General features: G+C 36.2%; 2 protein-coding genes across 23 annotated transcripts in view; one reads left to right on the forward strand and one right to left on the reverse strand.

The window, feature by feature from the left end:
• The window catches only part of NLRP14 (NLR family pyrin domain containing 14), a 128002-nt gene that overhangs the window by 49365 nt on the left and 56105 nt on the right, over positions 1–22532 (forward strand). The gene's annotated exons all lie outside the window — the stretch shown is intronic.
• On the reverse strand, positions 474–20822 carry ZNF214 (zinc finger protein 214). 22 transcript variants are annotated; one of them, XM_054242011.2, is made up of 7 exons: positions 20591–20822; positions 20027–20155; positions 19547–19635; positions 9512–9604; positions 8010–8061; positions 3587–3729; positions 474–2436 (listed from the first exon to the last, which is right to left on the reverse strand). In XM_054242011.2, the coding sequence occupies exons 6-7, from the start codon at positions 3711–3713 to the stop codon at positions 743–745; spliced, it is 1821 nt and encodes a 606-aa protein (XP_054097986.2). In that variant the 5' UTR covers positions 3714–3729; positions 8010–8061; positions 9512–9604; positions 19547–19635; positions 20027–20155; positions 20591–20822; the 3' UTR covers positions 474–742. The 22 variants fall into 22 exon arrangements, with proteins under 22 accessions (XP_054097986.2, XP_054097983.2, XP_035121573.3 ...); XM_054242008.2 differs by having other exon boundaries at positions 3587–3733; XM_035265682.3 differs by lacking the exon at positions 9512–9604 and adding an exon at positions 9647–9744.

Below are 22532 nucleotides of genomic sequence, written 5' to 3' on the forward strand. Positions count from 1 at the left end.
ATAAACTAAATTCTGTACTTCTTATTTGAATTATGAACCTGTGAACAAGCATGGAAAACCATGAAAGGGAAGGGATATGAGTGCATTGTGTTTACCTCAAAGTTCAGCACCCCTGCAACGGAAGGGTGGTCGCTGGGTTTTCTGGTTGACAGAGATAACAACTCACAGCTACACTATCTCAGATACAAAGTTATATAATGCTTTCCTATCTTTCATTAGGTGGATTTTGTCCATAAACAATTGAATTCTATTGGTCAAAACTGAGTTTTAAGTTTTGTGTGTTTTCATCTTTTCTGTGACTTCCTAGAGATTTTTTAGGGTAGTTAAGGGATGCTGTTTAACAGATGGACAGTTTCAATTCAAACCAAAATTTAAGTAAATGTTTTGAAGTCAGTGAAAATACAAAGTTGAACACACAATATAATTTCATGCACATTAAAATGCACAGAAAAAAAGACTAGAGTGAAACAGGATGAAGTTTTCTCCTTAAATGTTTAATATATTTTATGATTGCATATTATATTTATAGTAGGTAAAGAAAAATATACTGTAATTTTAAATATATAGGGATTTTTCTAAGGATCTCTTTTTGAAGGAAATAATTCTTAGTGGGAGATATGGGATATGAAAAATCTTGCTTGATATTACTTGTGTTATTTATAGGATTTCCTTACCAGCAGCATTTATAGAGTTTAAAGGTTGCGTAAACTTTGATTAAAGCTGTTAACTAAATGAACAACATTTATAAGTTTTCTCTTCTATGATTATTAAGAAGATGTGAATTATGATCAAATCCCTTATAATATTCATGGCATTTATAAGGTTTCTCTCCTGTGTGGACTCTTTGATGAATTCGAAGAGCTGAACTATGACTAAAACCTTTACCACACTTAGCACATTGATAAGGCTTCTCTCCTGTATGGACTCTCTGATGAATGTGAAGATTAGAACTGTGACTAAAACCCTTTCCACAGTCATCACATTTATAGGGCTTTTCTCCTGTATGGACTCTCTGATGAATGAGAAGATGTGAACGCTGACTGAATCCCTTGCCACACTCTTCACATTTATAGGGTTTCTCTCCAGTATGTACTCTTTGATGAGTGTGAAGCTTTGAACTCTTACTGAAGCCCTTCCCACATTCAGGACAAGCATAGGGTTTCTCCCCTGTATGGACTCTCTGATGAATGCGAAGATCTGAGCTGTGACTGAAGTCCTTTCCACAGTCATCACATTTATAAGGTTTCTCTCCTGTATGCACTCTCTGATGAATTTGAAGATTTGAGCGTTGGGTAAAGCTCTTACCACAGTCTTCACATTTATAAGACTTCTCTCCTGTGTGTACTAACTGATGAATTCGAAGATTAGAGCTCTGGCTGAAGCCCTTACCACACTCATTACACTTATATGGTTTTTCTCCTGTGTGGACTCTCTGATGAACATGAAGTACTGAACTCCGACTAAAACTCTTGCTACACTGATTGCACTTAAAAGGCTTCTCTCCCATGTGAAGTCTCTGGTGAATGTGAAGTAATGAATTTCTACTGAGGTCTTTATCACACTTAATTTTATAGAGTTTCTCTTCTGTGTGGACTCTTTGATGATTGTGAAGACTAGAGATCTGGCTGAAGCTCTTACCACATGCATTACAGCTATAAGGTGCCTCCCCTATGTGAACTCTCTGATGAAAGTGAACTCCTGAGTTCAGATGAAAGTTACTGTCGACTTCATCACATCCATACAGCTTCTTACCTATGTAGAATCTTGGATGTCTACACAAGTCTGATCTCTGAGAGAAGCATGCTTTACTGATGGAACATTGATAGAGGTTTTCTCCAGGTTGATTTCTCTGGTGAAAAACACACTGTGAGTTCCAATAATAAATTTCTTTACATTTATTACATCCAGAGTATTTCTCTTCCATCGAATCTTTCAGCAGGTCTTTTTGACATATCACCCCAATGTACTGTGGAAGGGCTTCCTCCATTGGGATATAAGAATGCTGAACTATGAGCTTCTGTTCTTTTTCCGTGGACAGGTTTTTCCTGGATATACCAAGACGATATCTGCCCCCTTGAAAACCATGTGAACCACTCATGTAGACTTCTCTACCACAGTCTTGAATGGTTTTTGTTTCTAAGGACTGCCAAGGTATAAAGTTTTTATATTTTAAGTTCCTGTGACTTTTGCTTTCAAAAGTTAGTTCATAGTTCCCATACCCTGGTACTTGTGTAGAGAATATTAACCATTCCTGACACTGGGAAAAACTTTGCTGTTTTAGGTCTTTGGAATCTTCCCCTTGAACAGTTTCCCCATAGTTCTGAATCTCATATATCTGAGTGCCAGCATTCCACCAGCCTTGGCAGCAGGAAAAATTTTCATATTCTAAATATCTGAATTTTTCTTCTTGGGATTTGTAGCTCTCATTCCAGTTTCCTAGAAGAAAAAGATAATCCCATGGTGAGATAAAAGTTGTGTTGAAAAATGTTCAACTCTCTAAATCAATGGCCTCTAAATAATAGGATGTGTGGGTGGGAGTAGAAAAGAAGGGTTATGACTTTGGCCGCTCCATCTGGGTTTGAAATTCATTTTTTTGTCCATTCATGTATGTATTCATTCATTCACTTATTTATTCATTCAACAAGTATATCTTGAGCAGCCACTGTGTTAGAAATATTTAACTGCTATTTACCCAGGCACTGTTAGAAATGAGAATAATGCCACCTGCTTCATGGAAATAGTCTTAAAGGCTAAGATTTAATTAGATTATTTTGGATATTATTATAAGAAACAAAATATATTGTTCCTATTTTTCTGTTCTAGAATAGTGTGGCAGATTGAGAAAAAATGACATTAACTTGCTACTTTGCCTACACCATTGGTGTTCTTCCATACTCTCTGTTTGGCTACACAATTTGCTTTGGTAAGTGAGAAAATAACAAAAGTAACACAAGCAGAGACTTGAGAGACTCCTTGCCCTCTCTCTTGATGCTTTTGAAAATCCTGTGACCACCACCATGTAAGTGTCTTTGGGTTGGCTTGCTTGAAGAGAGATACATGGCCAACACATTCTCACTACCTCCACTGATACTGAGCCAACTGCACCACATGTGACTCAGGCCAGCCAGCTTAATCTTAGACCATTCAGCCACAACGAAATATCTCCATGATAAAAGATCCATCCAGCCAATAAGAATCATAAAAAATAATAAAGTTTGTTTTTAAGCCACTAAGTCTGGCATAGTATGTTATACAACAAAAGCTAACTTATAAAAATAGTGTGAAGAGAGAGAACATTTAGGACAACACAAAACTGACTATGTATGGAGATATGAGCTTTAGGGGTAATGCAGAAAATAACTAAAACTAATAATCACAAGTACCTATTAATGATACAACCTAGGTGTCCTGGAATCTGTCTTGCTTTATCTTCTATTTGTAACCTGATTTAAGAAATATTTTTGAGAATATCTCTTACAACACCTCAATATAACACCCAGATAAAAAACAATACAAAACAAAATACTCAACAAAACTGTTCCAAGAAGAAACTCTGACTATTCCCTATGAAACGGGAAAACTTTACCTACTGACATGACATTTGTGTAGTTCTCCCACATGACTTCCCTGTAGAGCCTTTTTTGAGAAGAATCCAGAAATTTCCACTCTTCCTGAGTAAAAATAATAGTCACATCTTCAAATGTTACTGCCATCTGGCCAAAGATCAGGCTTTCTAGGAAGAAGAAAATCTAAGTAAGAAGTTGAATGAAGATAAAGACATTTAGCAGATAATGTAAGTGGCAAGCCAAATAGAAAAAAGAAATAAAGAAGAAAACCAAGAAAGGTAAGGAGAAGTATAACAATAGCAGTGAAATAGCTAACTAATAAACCCACTCATCAAACATTATCACTATCAAAAGAAACACCTATTTAGCACTTGTCTACTAACTACTAAGTTTTTTACTTATATTTCAGTTACTCCTCACAGAAATCCCATGTTGTAGGTAGCTTTCTACTATAATTATGCATTTCAGAATGAAGAAGAGATAAATATATGTATTAAAACTGCCTAAGTATTTCTTTTAGTGGAAAGAACAAATCATAAATTGGTTATGTGACAAAACCATTTTATTTCTTTTAAAATTTTTCATTTTATTTCTTTGATCACACATTCTCAGTTCTCAATTTCAATTTAAAATATAGAGTACCTACTAAGAATAAAGGATACAGATACTTTAAGGAGTTTACAATAAAAAGGAAGGAAACACAAATACTATCATCAGCAGCAGCACCATCATAGCAGCAGCTAAATCTTAGTGAATGTTTATTACATGAATAGGGCTATGTTATCTCATTTCCTCTCAGAACAATCCAATAAGGTATTATTATTCATTAAATGAATAAGCAAACTAACATTTAGCAAGACAAAGTTACTTGTACAAGGTTATGTAGTTACATCATAGAGGTTTTTAAATCTAGGCCTACCTATTAAGTAAAAGTGAGATAAATTAAAAATGTTTAATGAAGGGTTGTCAGTTAAGATTTCCATATACTGTCATAATGTGTTAATGAAGAAGGGCAACAGAAAGAGGCACTGAAATATTCAAGGATGAAAAATATACCACCAAACTAAAAATAAACATGTAGTTTATTATCTAAATAAACTATATGAAAATGCATGTCTAATCAATAAAACATTAACCACAAATAACTCAAGAATGAGAAAATTCAGAACTACATATTTAAATATCTAGTGGTCTATTTTCAATGTTTATAAAATAAATTTAATACATTTAAAATATAATGAATCCATTTTAAATATATAAATAAAGAAATTTGGGATGCTCAAAAACCCAAACTACAGGACTGAAAACTGAACATTGGTATCTTTCTGGAAAATAAATGGACTCACTGATCTCTAATTTAATAAAAAATACAATAAAAATAAACTCAATCTGTAGTTATTGGATTTGTTTTTTTTAAAAAAATTTGAGCATTTAAAAAACATAATTTCTTTTACTGAAAATAAGTTCATAAATGTTTAAAATACTGAAGGTAAGTAAAAATTAAAAGCCTACCCTCTTCCAAATAATTTAAGATATAACCACTATAACCAGTTTTCACTGTGTTCTTTTTAACCTTCTTCCATGTATGCACACATTCATAGTTCACTGATTTTTTCCTTAACAAAGACATGATAATTCTACAATTTTATTTTATTTTTTTAAATCATTTAATATATGGTGTACAACTTTCCAGTTCAGTACAGGTAGACCTATCTTATTTGTGGTAATTTAAAAATATGCCTACAAATTATTTGATCCTTTCCATTCAAGAAGTGAAGCCTAATTCCCCACCCCTTGAATATGGGCTGAACTTAGTGAGTCACTTCTGATGAATAGGAAATAAGGTCGAAAAGAAAGTAGTGTTGTGCAACTTTGGAGGCTAGGTCTTAAGAGTCACTGCAGGTTCTTTCTTGCTCTCCCTCTTGGATCACTAGCTCTGGGAAAAGCTATATGCCATGTCATGAGAAAATCTTAGCCTTGTGGCGAGGAATTGGGACCTTCTGCTTCCATTCAGAAATGAGACATCTTGCCAACAGCCATGTGAGTAAACTGTCTTAGCAGTGGATCATCCAACCCCAGTGCAGCCTTTAGATGACTGCAATCCCTGCTGACAGCTTCACTGTAACTTCATGAGAGACCTTGAGACAGCTACTCTTCTTCCAGATTTCTCAGCCTCAGAAACTGGGTGAGATAATGTTTGCTGTTTTAAGTATTGAATAATTTGTTATACAATAATAGATACCTAATATGTTAGTTGTAAAAGTTACAGAGCATTTCACTTTACTGATGTCCAAGACTTGACTGTTCCCATACTAATGGATGTTAAGATTGTTTGCAGTTTCTTGGCTATAACATATAGCCAAATAATTCTCTTAAATATATCATTATTTCTATTGTAGTATTTCTATGTGATAAATATATCAATTTGATAAAATATTTCAATATGATAGATATATTTCTATATGATAAATTTCTAGAAGTGAAATTGTCAGGCATCTGTATTTCAGTTTACTAAAAAATGCTACAAAATGTCCCTTGAAAATACTTTTAAAAATATGTTACAAATATTTTCCCCCAATGGAATAAAAGCAAGATACCTATATTCAAAATTAGTAAGTACAATAAATCTAAACAGAAAAAAGTAAAGAATTATATAAACAATAAACTAAAATGACAAGTAAACCTATTGATAGAAAAAAGGATACTAAAATTGAGTTTTAAAATAAAGTGGCATACTACTTATAAGAGATATACTCCAAACTAATGAATTATGAAGGGTTAAAAGTGATATGGTTAATTGTTTTCTTGTGGTGTTTAAGTTCTTTATTCACTTCCTCTTAGCTGGTTCTTTTTTTGTTTTTTTTTTTTCGAGACCGAGTCTCACACTGTTGCCCGGGCTGGAGTACAGTGGCTAGATCTCAGCTCACTGCAACCTCTGCCTCCCGGGTTCAACAATTCCCCTGCCTCAGCCTCCCGAGTAGCTGGGATTACAGGTATCCGTCACCATGCCTAGCTAATTTTTTGTATTTTTAGTTGAGATGGGGTTTCAACATGTTGGCCAGGCTGGTCTCAAACTCCTGACCTAGTGCTTCACCTGCCTTGGCCTCCCAAAGTGCTGGGATTACAGGTGTGAGCCACTGCGCCTGGCCACTGTTAGCTGGTTCTTTTATCCCAGAGACTTAACTACAGTTTTCGAAAAAGGATGCCTGCCTGTGTACTTCCTGTAGTACATTTCAGTTAGCTAAACTGAACAATGGAATCAGGTGCTGTCAGCCCATTCCTTCCATTCTAACATTCTCTGAAACCTTTAACTAAAAGTTTTAACAGTAAATGATGATCATTTCCTAGATTTGTGATTTCATTAGGTTTTATAAATTGGTTGTCTAATTCTATAATTCTACCCTTCCTTGTGCATATATATGCTATAATTCTTACATAATAAAAAACCTGCCATTACAAATATTCTGGTTACCCCGAAATGTAGTCCTAAAGAAAAGGACAAGATAAAATGTTTATCTCTCAACTTACTCTCTTTTAAAAATCAATTTTCAGAGTATGAGATGGGACAAAGCAATCATCAACTATGAACAATGAGATCTGTATTGCCTTTCAGTCTTTTCATAAGCTCATTGATTCTTACATACTGGATGGGTTGCAATTAAATTGCAGTCATTTTTCTTTTAGATGTGCAAGATTCTCTCATCTTAGACTAGCAGGAATCCCTTCAGGTTGGCTCCTGGGTGTGTAATATGACCTTTTTTAGCATTTGAGAGCTTCCTTGTTTTCTGACACAACCAACGTCCAGGTTCATTCTTGTTGCATTTCCTTTACCAATGAGGATGTTCTGTTTCTCCCGGGAGTTTGCTAATTTTCCATTCCTCTTTTGGTATATAAGTAACCACCCAACAATATTATATAAACTTGGTATCTCTTTTGTCTTCTCATAGCTCTCTCCAATTATTAGTTTTCTTTAAGGTCTTTTTCAAGAAAGGTCAGTTAAAATTATGCTCTATACATCTGGAGTTTGATTCCTTCTTGTTATTGTCAGATTTTGCTGTATACAATTTGAAACGCATTCTTAGCTACATATTAGTTCATGATTAATACATCTCCTTGATGGATCTTTACCATTATTTAACATGACTGACCTTTTATTGTGACGTTAAATAGGTCTCTTATAAAGAGCATAGAGCAAGATTTCTGCTTTTCATCCAATCAGTATGACTCAGTTTTCTTATTCATGTTCATTTATTGTGATTACTAATATAGACTTATTTCTAACATATGATTTTTTTAAATTCTTCCTTTCCTGTCTCTTAGACTGATAGTTTTATGCTTTGATTTCTTCTCATCTCCACGTTTTCATCTATGTTGATTTCAATTTCACACAGTTTCTATTATTTTAATAAATAACCTAATTATATTTAAAATATATACACTTACCTCTCTATTTTTCTAACAAGTCAATTAAGAAGATAAACAAATCCAGGAAAGGCTGCATGAGATATGACAAGAAAGGTGATCAAGTACCTTGATAAAGTTTATTTTTATTATAAAACAAAACAAAAAAATAGGAGCAAAGAGAAAAAGAGACATAGAAAGTATATTAATTCCTATATATATCTAAACTACAATTCTTGACAATACAAACATGAAGGGAGAAAGAAAAGGACATAAGGGTGTGCTAAAGTCCATGTCTTATCAAAAATATGACCTAGATATTGATACATTTAAAAAGTCAGTAGGGGTAAATAAAAGTCAATGTGGGTTTTAAGTTAAGCACAGCCATCATAAGAACCAAAATGGAATCTATAAAAAACAAAAACAGGCCAGGCACAGTGGCTCAAGCCTGTAATCTCGGCACTTTGGGAGTCTGAGGCGGGCAGATCACAAGGTCAAGAGATCCAGACCATCCTGGCCAACATGGTGAAACCCCATCTCTACTAAAAATACAAAAGAAAATTAGCTGGGTATGGTGGCATGTGCCTGTAGTCCCAGCTACTTGGGAGGCAGAGGCAGGAGAATTGTTTGAACCTGGGAGGTGGAGGTTGCAGTGAGCCGAGATTGTGCCACTGCACTCCAGCCTGGCGCCTGGCGACAGAGTGAGGCTCTGTCTCAAAAAAAACCAAAAAAACAAAAACAGAAGACAGCTTGCTCTAAAGGAAAACAGAAAATAAAAAAGATGGAAAAAATAATATAACAGTTGTTATAATAAATTTAAATAATTTAATCTCACAAATTAAAAGAGACTCAAAGATTAAAAAATAAGATTTAACATGTGGTTTAGAAGAGATACACTAAAAAGAAAAATATTTAAAAATGCAAGGATAGAAAAAGACATGACACAAAATATGAATCAAAAGAAAGCTCAAATAGCAAACTTAATTTCAGATGAGGAAAATTTATGGCAAAAATACTATAAGGAACAAAAACATTTTTCATATGAACAGTAAGAAAAAATATCCAAAATAAATTTCTCAAAAAATTATAGATCAAGCAAACAAAAAAACCCCAATAATACGAAGACTACTACAAATAATAAGCTTCAGTTATTTTATCTGTGTTGAACTCTACACCATCAAAATACATATTATTTTCATGAATACATAGTAGTATTATAAGATAGACCATGTATTAGCCCATAAAAGAAATCAAGATAAATTCTAAAGCATCAACTTAATACAGAATACGTTCTCTAGTTACAATGTAATAATATTTGAAAATATTAACAATAGCATTTTAAAAGTCTGAGCTTCTGAAACCCAAGTAACATATTATTAAGTAACCTATGGATTTAAAAGGAAAATATAACAATTCTTAATTGTTTTTTCTTAAAAATCTAAACATAATAATGACAATAATTACACAAAACTATTTGCAAGATCCAAATGAAATACTTGAAGGAAACAAAAATGGCTAGAGCAACTGGGCAAAGTGGCACCCACCTGTAATCCCAGCACTTTGGGAGGCCAAAGTGGGCGGATTGCTTGAGCCCAGAAGTTTGAGACTAGCCTGGGCAACATGGAGAAATCCCATCTCTACAAAAAATATAAAAATTAGCCAGGCATGGTGGCACAAACCTGTAGTCACAGCTAATCAGGTGGTTGAGGTGCAGGGATCCATTGAGCCTGGGAGGTCAAGGCTACAGTGCACTGTGATTGTACCACTGCACTCCAGCCTGCAAGACAGAGCAAGACACTGTCTAAAAAAGAAAAAAAAAAAAAAACACTAAAAAACCCAGCTAGACTAACATTAAACTGACTAAGTGAAAGTATTCACCTTGAGAACCAGAAAAAGACAAAAATGCCCAGTCTCATCACTCCTATTCAGCACAGTACTGAGTACTGGAAGTCCTAGCCAGAGCAATCAGGCAACACAAAGAAATAAAATTTTATTCCCATCCAAATAAAAAGATGGGAAATCAAATTATCTCTGTTTGTAGATGATATGATTCCATACCTAGAAAATCCCAGAGTTGCTGCCCAAAAGCTCCTTCAGCTAATTAATGACTTCAGGAACATTTCAGGATACAAAACCAATGTATAAAAATCAGTAGCATTTCTATATACCAACAACATCCAAGTTGAAAGCCAAATCAAGAATGTGATCCAATTTACAATAGCCACAAAAAAGAATAAAATACCTAGGCATACTGCTGGCCAGGGAGGTGAAAGATTCCTACAACAAGGATTACAAAGCACTGCTCAAAGAAATCAGAGATGACATATGCAAATGGAAAAACACTCCCTGCTCATGGGATAGAAAGAATCAACGTCATCAAAATGGCCATACTGAAGCAATATACAGATTTAATGTTACTTCTATCAAACTACCAATGACATTCTTCACTGAATTAGAAAAAAAAAACTATTTTAAAATTCATATAAAACCAAAAAGTAGCTCAAATAGCCAGGCAATCCTACACAAAAAGAACAAAGTTGGAGGCATCATGTTACCTGACTTCAAAAGCTACAGTAATCAAAACAGCAGGGTCCTGATCTGAAAACAGACACATACACCAATGGAACAGAATAGAGAGCCCAGAAAAAAAAATGCCTGACACCTACCACCATCTGATCTTCAACAAAGTTGACAAAAACAAGCAATGGGGAAAGGACTCCTATTCAATAAACGGAGCTGGGATAACTGGCTAGCCATATGCAGAAAACCGAAACTAGACCCCTTTATTATGTACATAAAAATCAATTCAACATGATTTAAAGACTTCCATGAAAACCTAAAACTATAAAAATCCTGGAAGATAATCTAGGGAATACCATTCTGGACATAGGACTTGGCAAAGATTTCATAACGAAGACACCAAAAGCAATTGCAACAAAAACAAAAATTGACAAATGGGATCTAATTAAACTAAAGAGCTTCTACACAGCAAAAGAAACTAAGAGAGTAAATAGACAACCTACAGAATGGGAGAAAATATCTGCAAACTATGCATCTGATGAAGATCTAATGTCCAGAATTGATAAGGAATTTAAACAAATTAAGCAAAAAACAGCCCCATTAAAAAGTAGGCAAAGGACATACACAAACACTTTCCAAAAGAAGACATACACACAGTCAACAAGCATATGAAAAAATGCTCAACATCACTAATCATCAGATAGAGGCAAATCAAAACCATAGTGAGATACCATCTCATACTAGTCAGATGGGTATTATTAAAAATTCAAAAAATAAGATGCTGACAAGGTAGCAGAGAAAAGGGAATACTTAAATCTGCTACTCGTGGGAATGTAAATTATTTCCCATTGTGGAAAGAGGTGTGGCGATTTCTCAAAGAACTCAAAACAGAATTACCATACCTAGCAATTCCATTACTGGGTATATGCCCAAAGGAATATAAATTGTTCTACCATAAAGACAATGAGTATGCATATGTTCATTACAGCACTATTCATAATAGCAAAGACATGGAATCAACCTAAATACCCATTAACAATAGACTAGAAAAAGAAAATGTGGTACACATATACCGTGGAATACTACACAAGCATTAAAAAAGAACAGAATTATGTCCTTTGCAGCAACATGGATGGAGCTGCAGGCCATTATCCTAAGTGAACTCATGCAGAAACAGAAAACCAAACACTGCATGTTCTCACTTATATGTTGGAGCTAAATATTGAGAACACATGGATGCAAAGAAGGGAGCAACAGACATTAGGGCCTACTCAAAGGTAGATAAAGAGAGGAGAAAGAGGATCAAAAAACAACCTATCTGGTACTATGCTTTATTTGGCTGACACAATAATTTGAATGCCAAACACTCATGACTCACAATTTATCTATATAACAAACCTGCATAGATGCCCCTAATACTAAAAGTTAAAAAAAAATGTGTAGAAATAAAGCATTCAACTCAGGAATGTGAAAAAGAGAAACTATTTCCCATTTAAAAAAATAGCAAACTTCAAAAAAGAAGAGTGAAGTGGAAGTGAAAGATATAAGAAACAAATGATTGAGAAAATGCATAAAGCCAAAAGATGTTCTTAAAAATTTAATGTCAGATCAATGAAAGTAATATTTTTAAAAAGACAGTTATGAAAAAACTACAGCACAAAATGGGGAAATAATTTCAGACATAGATTTTTCAATGATGCAAAGGTGTTGTGAACTATATATAAGGATATTTATGAACTATAGGCAAATGTACATAAATATGTACCTAAATAAAGGGACCAATTCCCAGTAAAGTACAAAGAAGAAAATATGGCAAAAATATGAAAGACTAAAAAATACAGACTAGTAAGTACTAAATTAAAATGGTAGCCACACTCTTCCTCTCTCTCCCTAATCCCAAGGTTCTAACAGTTTTATAGTTGAGTTCTATCAAACATGTAATTAAGTTAATTACTATTAATACATTGTTTTCAAAAGTAGAGAGTGAAAATTGCCAACTTATTTTATGTAGCTAGTATAATCTTGGATTCCAAGACCAGATAAGAACAATATAAATAAAATTAAATTACAGGCTAATTTGTAAATTTTGTAAATATTCAAAAATCCTAAATAAAATATTAGCTAATTAAATTCAGTAATATATTGAATATATGCATCATGATCAGGCAGTTTATTATAGGAATGCAGGGATTGTTCAACATGAGAAAAACCTATTAACATAATTCACTATATCAATAGACTACAGAAGAAATCCATGATAATCTCAACTGATGCAGAAAAATCATGTGATTATAAAGTTCAGGAAGTTCAACATCCATATTTTGTCTTAAAAACATTTTTAGCAAACTAGAGGAAAAACATAAACTCCCTAAAGTCGCAAAGGTTAAATATAAAGAACTTTAAGCTTAATGGAGAAACTTCATATATTCCCTTTACACTGGTAACAAGAATGACCATCATCACTGCTGCTTTCAACACAGCATTAGAGATTCTGGGAAATACTATAAGAAAAAGAATTAAAAGATATAAGGATTAGAAGCAAAAATATACAATGTCCTTATTTGCATAGTTACAGCCATCTACCTAGACAAACCAAGAGTATACAATAAACTATAAGTTAAGAGAGTTCAGCAAAACAAACAAACCAAAAAAACCAGATGCAATAAAGAAATAGCTTAACTGATTTAGTTATCAACTACTAGAAAGTAAGATACCATTCACACCAGAAAAAAAAACTTAACCAAGAATACAAAGAATTCTTTGAAGAAAGCTGCTAAATTCCAATAAAGAAGAAAGATTATCTAAATAAAGGAGAAGCATGCTTCCATGCTCTTGGATGGAGTAACTTAAATTCAATACATTCCAGTCAAATTTCCAGATGGCTATTTTGAGGAACACAATAGACTTCTTTTCCTTAAAACTGACAAGGAAGGAAATAAGTTGGTCAAGACAAGTAAACCAAACAGGAAGACTACCAGATACTGACATATCACCAAAACTATAGTAGTAAAATTAGAATCTCTCACAAGATTGTTGCATTGTTGGATCTGCAGTTATCAAAAGGCTTGACTAAGAAGAAGGATTCAATTCCAGGGTGGCTAACTCGCGTGGCTGGCAGGCTGGTCTAAATGTTGATGAGAGATATGTTTCTCTCCATGTGGTCCTTTCAAGTGGTGGGGACCATCTGTCAACATGGTGCAAGTTTCCCAAAAGAAAGAAAGGCAAGCAAAAGCTGCATTCTTTTTATGACGTAGCCTTGGAGGTCACATCCTATCACTTCTGCTGTACTCCACTGATGAGGCAATCACAAGCCATGGCTATATTTGAAAGGGGCAGGACAAAGACCCCACCTTTCAGTGGAAACAGTGTCAGTCATATTGTAAGAAGAGCATGAAAATAGCATAAATGATAAGTATGGCCATCTTTGGAAAATTTAACCTATTGTAATACCAAAGCATATTATAGCATGGTAAAGTGGTAGTTTACTCCAGAAAGTAAAGGAAGGTTCAAATTAGGAAAGCTACTAACTTTAAACTTTTATAATAACATCAAATAAGAAAAGCCATATGATTATTTCAATGGATGCCAAAAAGTATACTTCTTAAAATTCAACATGCATCCTTCATTTAAAAATAGAAAGCATGAAAAACAAAACAAAGGAAAAGGCACACACACATTATCTTAAACCCAAAGGTAAAACATTAAAGTCATTCTAATTAAAACTGGAAACTTAACAAGAATACTGCAGTTCCACAATTTTTAAAGTACTACAGTGAAAACACATGACAATACAATTAGACAAAATTATCTGTAGAGGATATAACTGCATATCTGAGAGAGCCAAGAAAATCAGCTGAAAACTATTAACAATTATAAGGGAATTCATGATCTCAGAAATCCTACTACTAGAATTATAAACTAGAGATTATACATGTATACCAAAAGATCTGTATAAGAACAATTAGAGCATAATAAAAACAGTAAAAAACCAAAACAATCCAAAATGTCCAACAACAGTAGAATAGGTAAGTTGTTCATACTATGAAATAGTACACAGCTGTGAAAATGAACTACAACTACATCAATCAACATGGATGCATTGTAAAAGTTAACATTATGTAAAAGACCCCATTCATGGAAGAATATATAGTGATTCCATTTATATAGTGTTGAAAAATATGAAAAACTAAACAATTTTGTTTAGAAATGTGTATGTAGTTAAAAGCACAGGGGGAAAAAAACTAAGGAATAACAACATTTAAGATATGGCTGCTCTTTTAGGAAAGGAGTGGGAAAGAAAGTCTGGAATCATCAGCCGGCTTTTAAAAGTTTATGCTGATTTAAGCTGGGCATGGTGGCTTATGCCTACAATCCCAGCACTCTGAGAGGCCAAAACAGGCAGATCACTTGAGGCTAGGAGTTCGAGACCAACCTGGCCAACATGGTGAAACCCCATCTCTACAAAAAATAGAAACATTACCTGGGAGGTGGAGGTTGCAGTGAACTGAGATTGTGCTACTACTGCACTCCAGCCTGGGAGAGAAAATGAGAGTCTGTCTTAAAAAGAAAAAAAAGTATATGCTGATTTCAATGGTGGGTATCCATATTATTATATTTTAAATTGTACATATATATGTTTTCATATATTCTTTTGGTTATATGAAATACATCACAATAAAGTTCAAGTTACATAAAATCTAAGACTATAGAAAAAGCTCAGACATATAAGTAATAATTATAAATTATTTTTAAATGAAATTTACAATAGCAATAAGAATGTAAATTCCTAAAAATACATTTCCTAAAAATACTTAGAACCTATATATAGTTTTAGAATTTTCAGTGCTAAAAATAGGATTGGAGTAAGACATGGTGGCTCATGCCTGTAATCCTAGCACTTTGGGAGGCCAAGGTAGGCAAATAACTTGAGTTCGAGACCAGCCTGGCCAACATGGTGAAACCTTATTTCTAGAAAAAAATACAAAAATTGGCCAGGCGCGGTGGCTCACACCTGTAATCCCAGCACTTTGGGAGGCCGAGGCGGGTGGATCACAAGGTCAAGAGATCGAGACCATCCTGGTCAACATGGTGAAACCCCGTCTCTACTAAAAATACAAAAAATTAGCTGGGCATGGTGGCGCGTGCCTGTAATCCCAGCTACTTAGGAGGCCGAGGCAGGAGAATTGCCTGAACCCAGGAGGCGGCGGTTGCAGTGAGCCGAGATCGTGCCATTACACTCCAGCCTGGGTAACAAGAGCAAAACTCTGTCTCAACAAAAAAAAAAAAAAAAATTAGCCAGACGTGGTGGCTCACACCTGTAATCCCAGCTACTCGGGAGACCGAGGCACAAGAATCACTTGAACCTGGGAAGTGGAGGTTACAATGAGCCAAGACTGTGCCACTACACTCCAGCCTGGGCATCAGAGCAAGACAACTCTGTCTCACAATTAAAAAAAAATAGGGTTGAAAAAACAAGAAGACTCTGCTCAATCTTAGCAGAAATAAAGATAATTTTGTTCTAACTAAACTTAATCTCTTTTCAAAGGGATTAAATCAGGATATTACTCTTGATTTTGATGTGTGGGTGGAGGAGCTGTAACAAACTGATTTTCAAATGCTTTTCCAAGAAAATTATTTTGAAAGAGGAATACTGAAGAGAAGCTAATTCAATGGCATACTAAAATTTTAATAAGGACTCTGTAATTCATAACATGGCTTGACATGGGAGCAAAGAAGATCAACGGAAATGGCTACGAATCCAGAAATGGACACAAGTACAACAGTGCATTTTACACATGACAAAGGTTACATCAAATGTGTGGGGGAAAGATGGCTTATTCAATTAATGAAGTTGTGACAAATGATGACATCTGCTCCCCCCAAAAATTAAGCTTGATTCTGTTTCAATTCTTATGTTTTAGTGACTAAAAAGAATTATTTCAGATATGCATTATGTTTCAAATAGCTAACTTAATGCAATAATTGTGAGTTCTTTATGTCCAGCACTGTTCAAGTTAATTTTAAATGTCTGATCTTATTTAACATTCTTAACAGCCCTATATAGTAGCTGTTATTTCTCCACTATAAAGATGAAAGACTGGCTAAATAATTTAATCTAGTTCACGGTATTAAGAAGTGATAGACATACAACAAGCTTAGATAGTGGAATTAGAGTCTATACTATGACCAATGTGCTATATTGATTAAACATAATGAAAGATTAATATGTTTATTATCTAAAACTTATTACATGTGCCTTTTACATCTTTTGGTCCAAAATGGCAATCATCATAATATTATTCCATCCTCTCTCCTTTTTATCTTCATCAAGTGAAAAAGAAAGGTTACAGTCTTCTTCATTGCCTATCAAAAGCACCACACATAAAGGAACAACAATAAAAACATTCTGATGCAAGTATAAGAATTGAGAAAACGGCTGACAAAAGAGGACAGCTTCAAAAATAATCTTTGTATACATATGTGTATGTGTAATTTTGTATATGAAAAGGTAGCACCACAGTCAATAGAGAAGATAAATGTTAGTGGAAAAATTAAATAAATAGTAAGTAAAAAGAAGGTTTAAATTCTGTCATTTCTCACATCAAAATAAATTCTTGATAGATTTAAAAATTAAGATTTTAAAATACTTAACACAATTAAGAAACAGGAAAATGAAAAGAAATTATGTATTACATTTGGAAATGAACAGATTTCAAAGCACAAAACTAAATAAGTAAAAGAAATAAGGTTTCATTTCATGCAAATTTAAAACATATAAACAAGTCCTTAAAGTAAAAGGCAAATGATAAACTAGGAGAAATATTTACAGCATATGACAAATGGTTTATATGTTTTACATACAAGAATATCTACTATCGAATGGAAACAAAAAATTTGGTAGGAAAACAGTGATGTATATAAAAAGGCGATTCATCAAAGAAGGAATACAAAGAGTCAATGAATATATGTAAAAAAGTCAACCCTACTAAGGATTAAAAGGATGCAAATCAAGGCAAAATTTAAAAATTAATACTCAATGCTGGTAAAGACTCAGTAAGATAGAACTATTTATCAAATGGTTGTAGGAGTTAAAGCTCATGTAACATTTCTAAAAGACAACTTGAGTTTTTTCAAAAGCCTGAAACATGCTTATATTCTTTGATTCTGTTTTTCTATTTCTCAGAATTTATCTTGAGAAAATAAAAAGACATATACTTAACAAATTATGTATAAGAATATTTATTATATTGATAACAACAAAATATTGGGAAATACTAAATTTTCCCCAATAAAAGCAAACTTAATGGGAGGCTAAGGTGGGCAGATTGCCTGAGCTCAGGAGTTTGAGACCAGCCTGGGCAACATGGTGAAATACCTACGAAAAATACAAAAAAATCAGCCGGGTGTGGCAGTGTGTGCCTGTAGTCCCAGCTACTCAGGAGGCTGAGGCAGGAGAATTGCTTGAACCCACGAGGCTGAGGTTGTAATGAACTGAGATCATGCCACTGCATTCCAGCCTGGGCAACAGAGCAAGACTCCATCTCAAAAAAAAAAAAAGAAGCAAACTTAAATAAAGCATAGTATATACCTAGAATGGAACAGTATGGAGTCAATAAAACTCATGCTACCAAAACATGCTTGGAAAAATGCTCATAATATGTTAAGTGAAAAATTTATACAAATAACAGCTATTCATACATTCAGAAAATATTTACTGAGTGCTTAGTATATGCATGGTACAGTTCTATATACCAGGTACATTTCCTGCCCTCATGGAGCCTAATTGTCATGACTCAAATTTTTTAATTTAATGCTTTATATATACTAATCTCTATATATACATGTGTGTATATGGGTGCATATACCTATATGTGTATATTTCTACATGTGTATGAACATGTATACATACCTATCAGTATTTGTACAGACTAGTGAGTACGTATATACAATAAGTATTAGACAAAAGACTACAAGTAAATACACCCAAAGGTCAACAATGGCTATCTGTCAATATGGTTCATGTGAAGAGATGCATAAGAATAAATTACAAGTTTAAACATTAATTGCCCTCCACAATGTGGCTTTATACATTCATATTACACTTCCCTGTCACTAGCCTGGTTTCCTTATTTGTTCCCTCAAATTGTACCTGAAACTAAATGATGGCTTTCTTGTTTAGAATGGTATTTTCCTACTCATAATTGTTCAAATCTGATTTCCTCTTGCTATGTTTTAAGTGCCACTCATTCTAGCACTGCTTAATGTGGATAACTTCAGATATTATTACTAATCTCATACAGTTTATTCCCCCCAATGTGAAGACTTTTTTTTTTCTTTTTTTGAGAGGGATTCTCCCTCTGTCGCCCAGGCTGGAGTGCAGTGGTGCCATCTTGGCTCACTGCAACTTCAGCCTCCCGGGTTCAAGCAATTCTCCTGCTTCAGCCTCCTGAGTAGCAGGGATTACAGGCGCCTGCCACAATGCCTGGCTAATTTCTTTTTTTTTTTGAGACGGAGTTTCGCTCTTGTTACCCAGGCTGGAGTGCAATGGCGTGATCTTGGCTCACCGCAACCTCCGCCTCCTGCGTTCAGGCAATTCTCCTGCCTCAGCCTCCTGATTAGCTAGGATTACAGGCATGTGCCACCATGCCCAGCTAATGTTTTTTGTATTTTTAGTTGAGACAAGGTTTCATCATGTTGGCCAGGCTGGTCTCAAACTCATGACCTAAGTGATCCACCCATCTTGGCCTCAGAAGTGCTGAGATTACAGGCATGAATGAGCCATTGCACCTGGCCATGACATTCTTATATTTCTTTATCTCTGAACACCAACAACAGTATGAATTATACAGTAGACTTGAGTGACTGAATGAATGAATGAGTAAATGTTGGGAAAAGACACTGGGTGGGGCAAAGTCAAGCCTGCATGCTCGAAATTTTCTCAGGCAAGTGAGGAATATTTTCTGTGCAGTCCATCCATCCTCAATGCTGCTTCCCCTACCTCCTCCACCCATGGAGAATGCAGGGACATTTTATAAATGAGAAAACACAATCATCCTTACCTGGGATCAGACTATGAGGAAAACAGTGTACATTCCTTCCTCCTTTGTGCTCCTCTTCTGGGGAAGGGTAGAGTGTTGAGATGGCTGAACTGAGGAGGAAACGGGGAATTGAAAACCTGGGTATGACTATAAATTCTCAAACTCATTAAATTCCCCACATACTAACTGGTTATGACCCACAAATCTAACAAGAGGTCAAAAGGAAGCCTATGAATATTCTTGTTTCCTTTCAATGACCAGAAAGGAGAGCTATGAACACTGGCACCTTGGAATTTATTTCCGACCCTCTAGAAACTTCAAAGGCTACAACTCATTTATTTACTAAGATTATTATTATTACTACTACTACAACAGAAAAGCACCAGCACACTTAAATAGTATCTATTCTCAAGGTATTTTTCTTACTTTGTTCAGTTTAAGTAGAAAATCATTCCATTGTCTTTCCCTACTTGTTAAACAGGAATACTGGATTTGAGGTACCTGCAGTCTTAGAGAAGTGGTCCAGAACTGGGGCTCCCAGGTCCTGATCAGCTCAACTCTGCCATCAAGCACTTGTAGAACTTTAAAGAGGACCAAACTTCTAAATCTCCAAGGCCTCAGTTTCCTTACCTGTAAAATGGGGGCATGAGCCTTTGTCACCCCAGTCATTCCTTGCTGATCACAGGTAGGTTCCTGGGCAAATGATAAGCAATTAGTTAAGAGCCCTCTCTCTCTAGATGAAAAACGTTTCATGCGTGCCCCAAGAGTAGGACAGGTTTGGGCTCCTCCAACACGTCACGGGCTGCTCAAGTGTAAACGGCAGAGAACCAGACACACGAACGGTTCTCTAGGAGCGGGATCTCCGGGTCTCGGCCAGAGATCTGCGGAACCTCTGCTCCTGCAGCGAAGACTCGCGCGGCCTCCAATGCTTATCCAGATCCCGGCCAGAACTCTGCCCTAGAACCGAACGCCGGGCACCCATACCCCAGGGTCCAAACTACTTCTGCCCTCCTCTCCTTGCCTTTATTCAGTCTTAACGTGAGAGAGAAGCCGTGACGTACCCACCTACACGGGTGTCTCCGGGATTTCAAAACCGGAGTCGCTTCTCAGTCCCGGACCCTCGATTTTCTGCCACTCTTCCTTCAAACACAGCTCGTCCTGCTCCTGTCCGCTTCTGGCTCGGTCCTCTCGAGAGTTCACGTCACTTAACGGAACCTGAGAGAGTGGACCGGGATGACCAAAACACTCGGTCCACACAAACAATGGCCGCAGTCCTGCTGGACCGAAACGGAAGTCCAGGGTCTTGGAGTAGACACTTGCAGTGTTTCCATGGATACGGGGGGGCGGGGCGGGAAGAGCGCAGGTGAACGTGATCCCTGATTGGCCAAAAGATCCCGGCGCCTCCCGACCTTTGGCCACTGTCATTCCTGCGCTGGAAGGCTGTGCGCTCCGGAGCTTTGGCGCTCGGGGATGAGGCGAGGACACACCGGCCTTAATGGAATAGGAGTATTCCCGATGCTTTTAGGGCCCGGGAAGTGGGGCGTGGCTGGAGTTAAAGGGAAATGGAGCGACTGCCTTCGGAGAATTCTGTGACCCTCACCGCCTGCCACTGCGGAACCCGTCGACGCGACCCCACGGAAACGCTGTCACATCGCCTTTGGTTGGCAAGGCCTGGTTGTCCTCGCTTTCCCGCGCCCTCGGCGGAATGGGCACCCCACTATCCCTGGCACTAGCTAGCTTCGGTCTAAACTTTAGCGCTTTTCAAATTCCGCCCTGTTGTTGCCAGGGACCCTCCGTTCCTGGTACAGTGGGGCTTTCCTCCCTCCTGCATTGCTGCAAAGTCCCAGGCTCCTCTGGAGACTCCAGGCAGAGAAGGGAAATGCACAGTGGAGCTGAGATGAAGCCATGAGAAGAAGAGCCCCTCCTCAGTGTCCTGCGACCACAGAGAGAGTTGCAAGAGCCTGTTCTATTATTTAGCTAAGTGTGTTAGGAAAATACTTTCGCATCTTTGGGCCCTGTCCCTCACACTTGGGCTGGATTAATAATATTCAAACATTTTATTAGGCAAGGAACTTTTGGTAGGACAGTCATTAAAAGCAAGGGACTCCTTGGATTCTAATCTGGCAACACCACTTCTGAGATGTTGGCTGGATTACCTAATCTTTAAGCATCAGCTTAACAGGCTTACTCTTAATAGCCAATAATAATAGTAACCGTTTTACAGACTTGTTAGATTGAAATGAGTTAGTGTAGTTAAAATGCTTAAACCAGTTCCTGGTACATAGGAAATACTCTAAATGTGAACTGTTTATTTACAGTGTGGTGTTTAGCAGGGGTGGGTGGCCCAGTGCCTATCTGCTTGAGTTCGCCACACAATGAGCACCTCCATTTTTTACAACTCTGGCGACCACATTTTGAAAATTATTGGGCATGGACCCTCCCTGGCTTCAACATTCAGAGAGTATAGCATAGCATTTTTTTTTTATTGCATTTTAGGTTTTGGGGTACATAAGCAGAGCATGCAAGACAGTTGCATAGGTACACACATGGCAGTGTGTTTTGCTTCCTTTCTCCCCTTCACCCACATTTGGCATTTCTCCCCAGGTTATCCCTCCCTACCACCCCCTCCCACTGGCCCTCCCCTTTTCCCCCCAATAGACCCCAGTGTTTAGTACTCCCCTCCCTGTGTCCATGTGTTCTCATTTTCATCACCCGCCTATGAGTGAGAATATGCGGTGTTTCATTTTCTGTTCTTGTGTCAGTTTGCTGAGGATGATGTTCTCCAGATTCATCCATGTCCCTACAAACGACACAAACTCATCATTTCTGATTGCTGCAGAATATTCCATGGTGTATATGTGCCACATTTTTCCAATCCAGTCTATTATCAATGGGCATTTGGGTTGATTCCAGGTCTTTGCTATTGTAAACAGTGCTGCAATGAACATTCGTGTACATGTGCCCTTATAGTAGAACGATTTATAGTCTTTTGGATATATATCCAGTA

This window comes from Callithrix jacchus, chromosome 10, assembly GCF_049354715.1.
Source record: "Callithrix jacchus isolate 240 chromosome 10, calJac240_pri, whole genome shotgun sequence".
Lineage (NCBI taxonomy): Eukaryota > Metazoa > Chordata > Mammalia > Primates > Cebidae > Callithrix > Callithrix jacchus.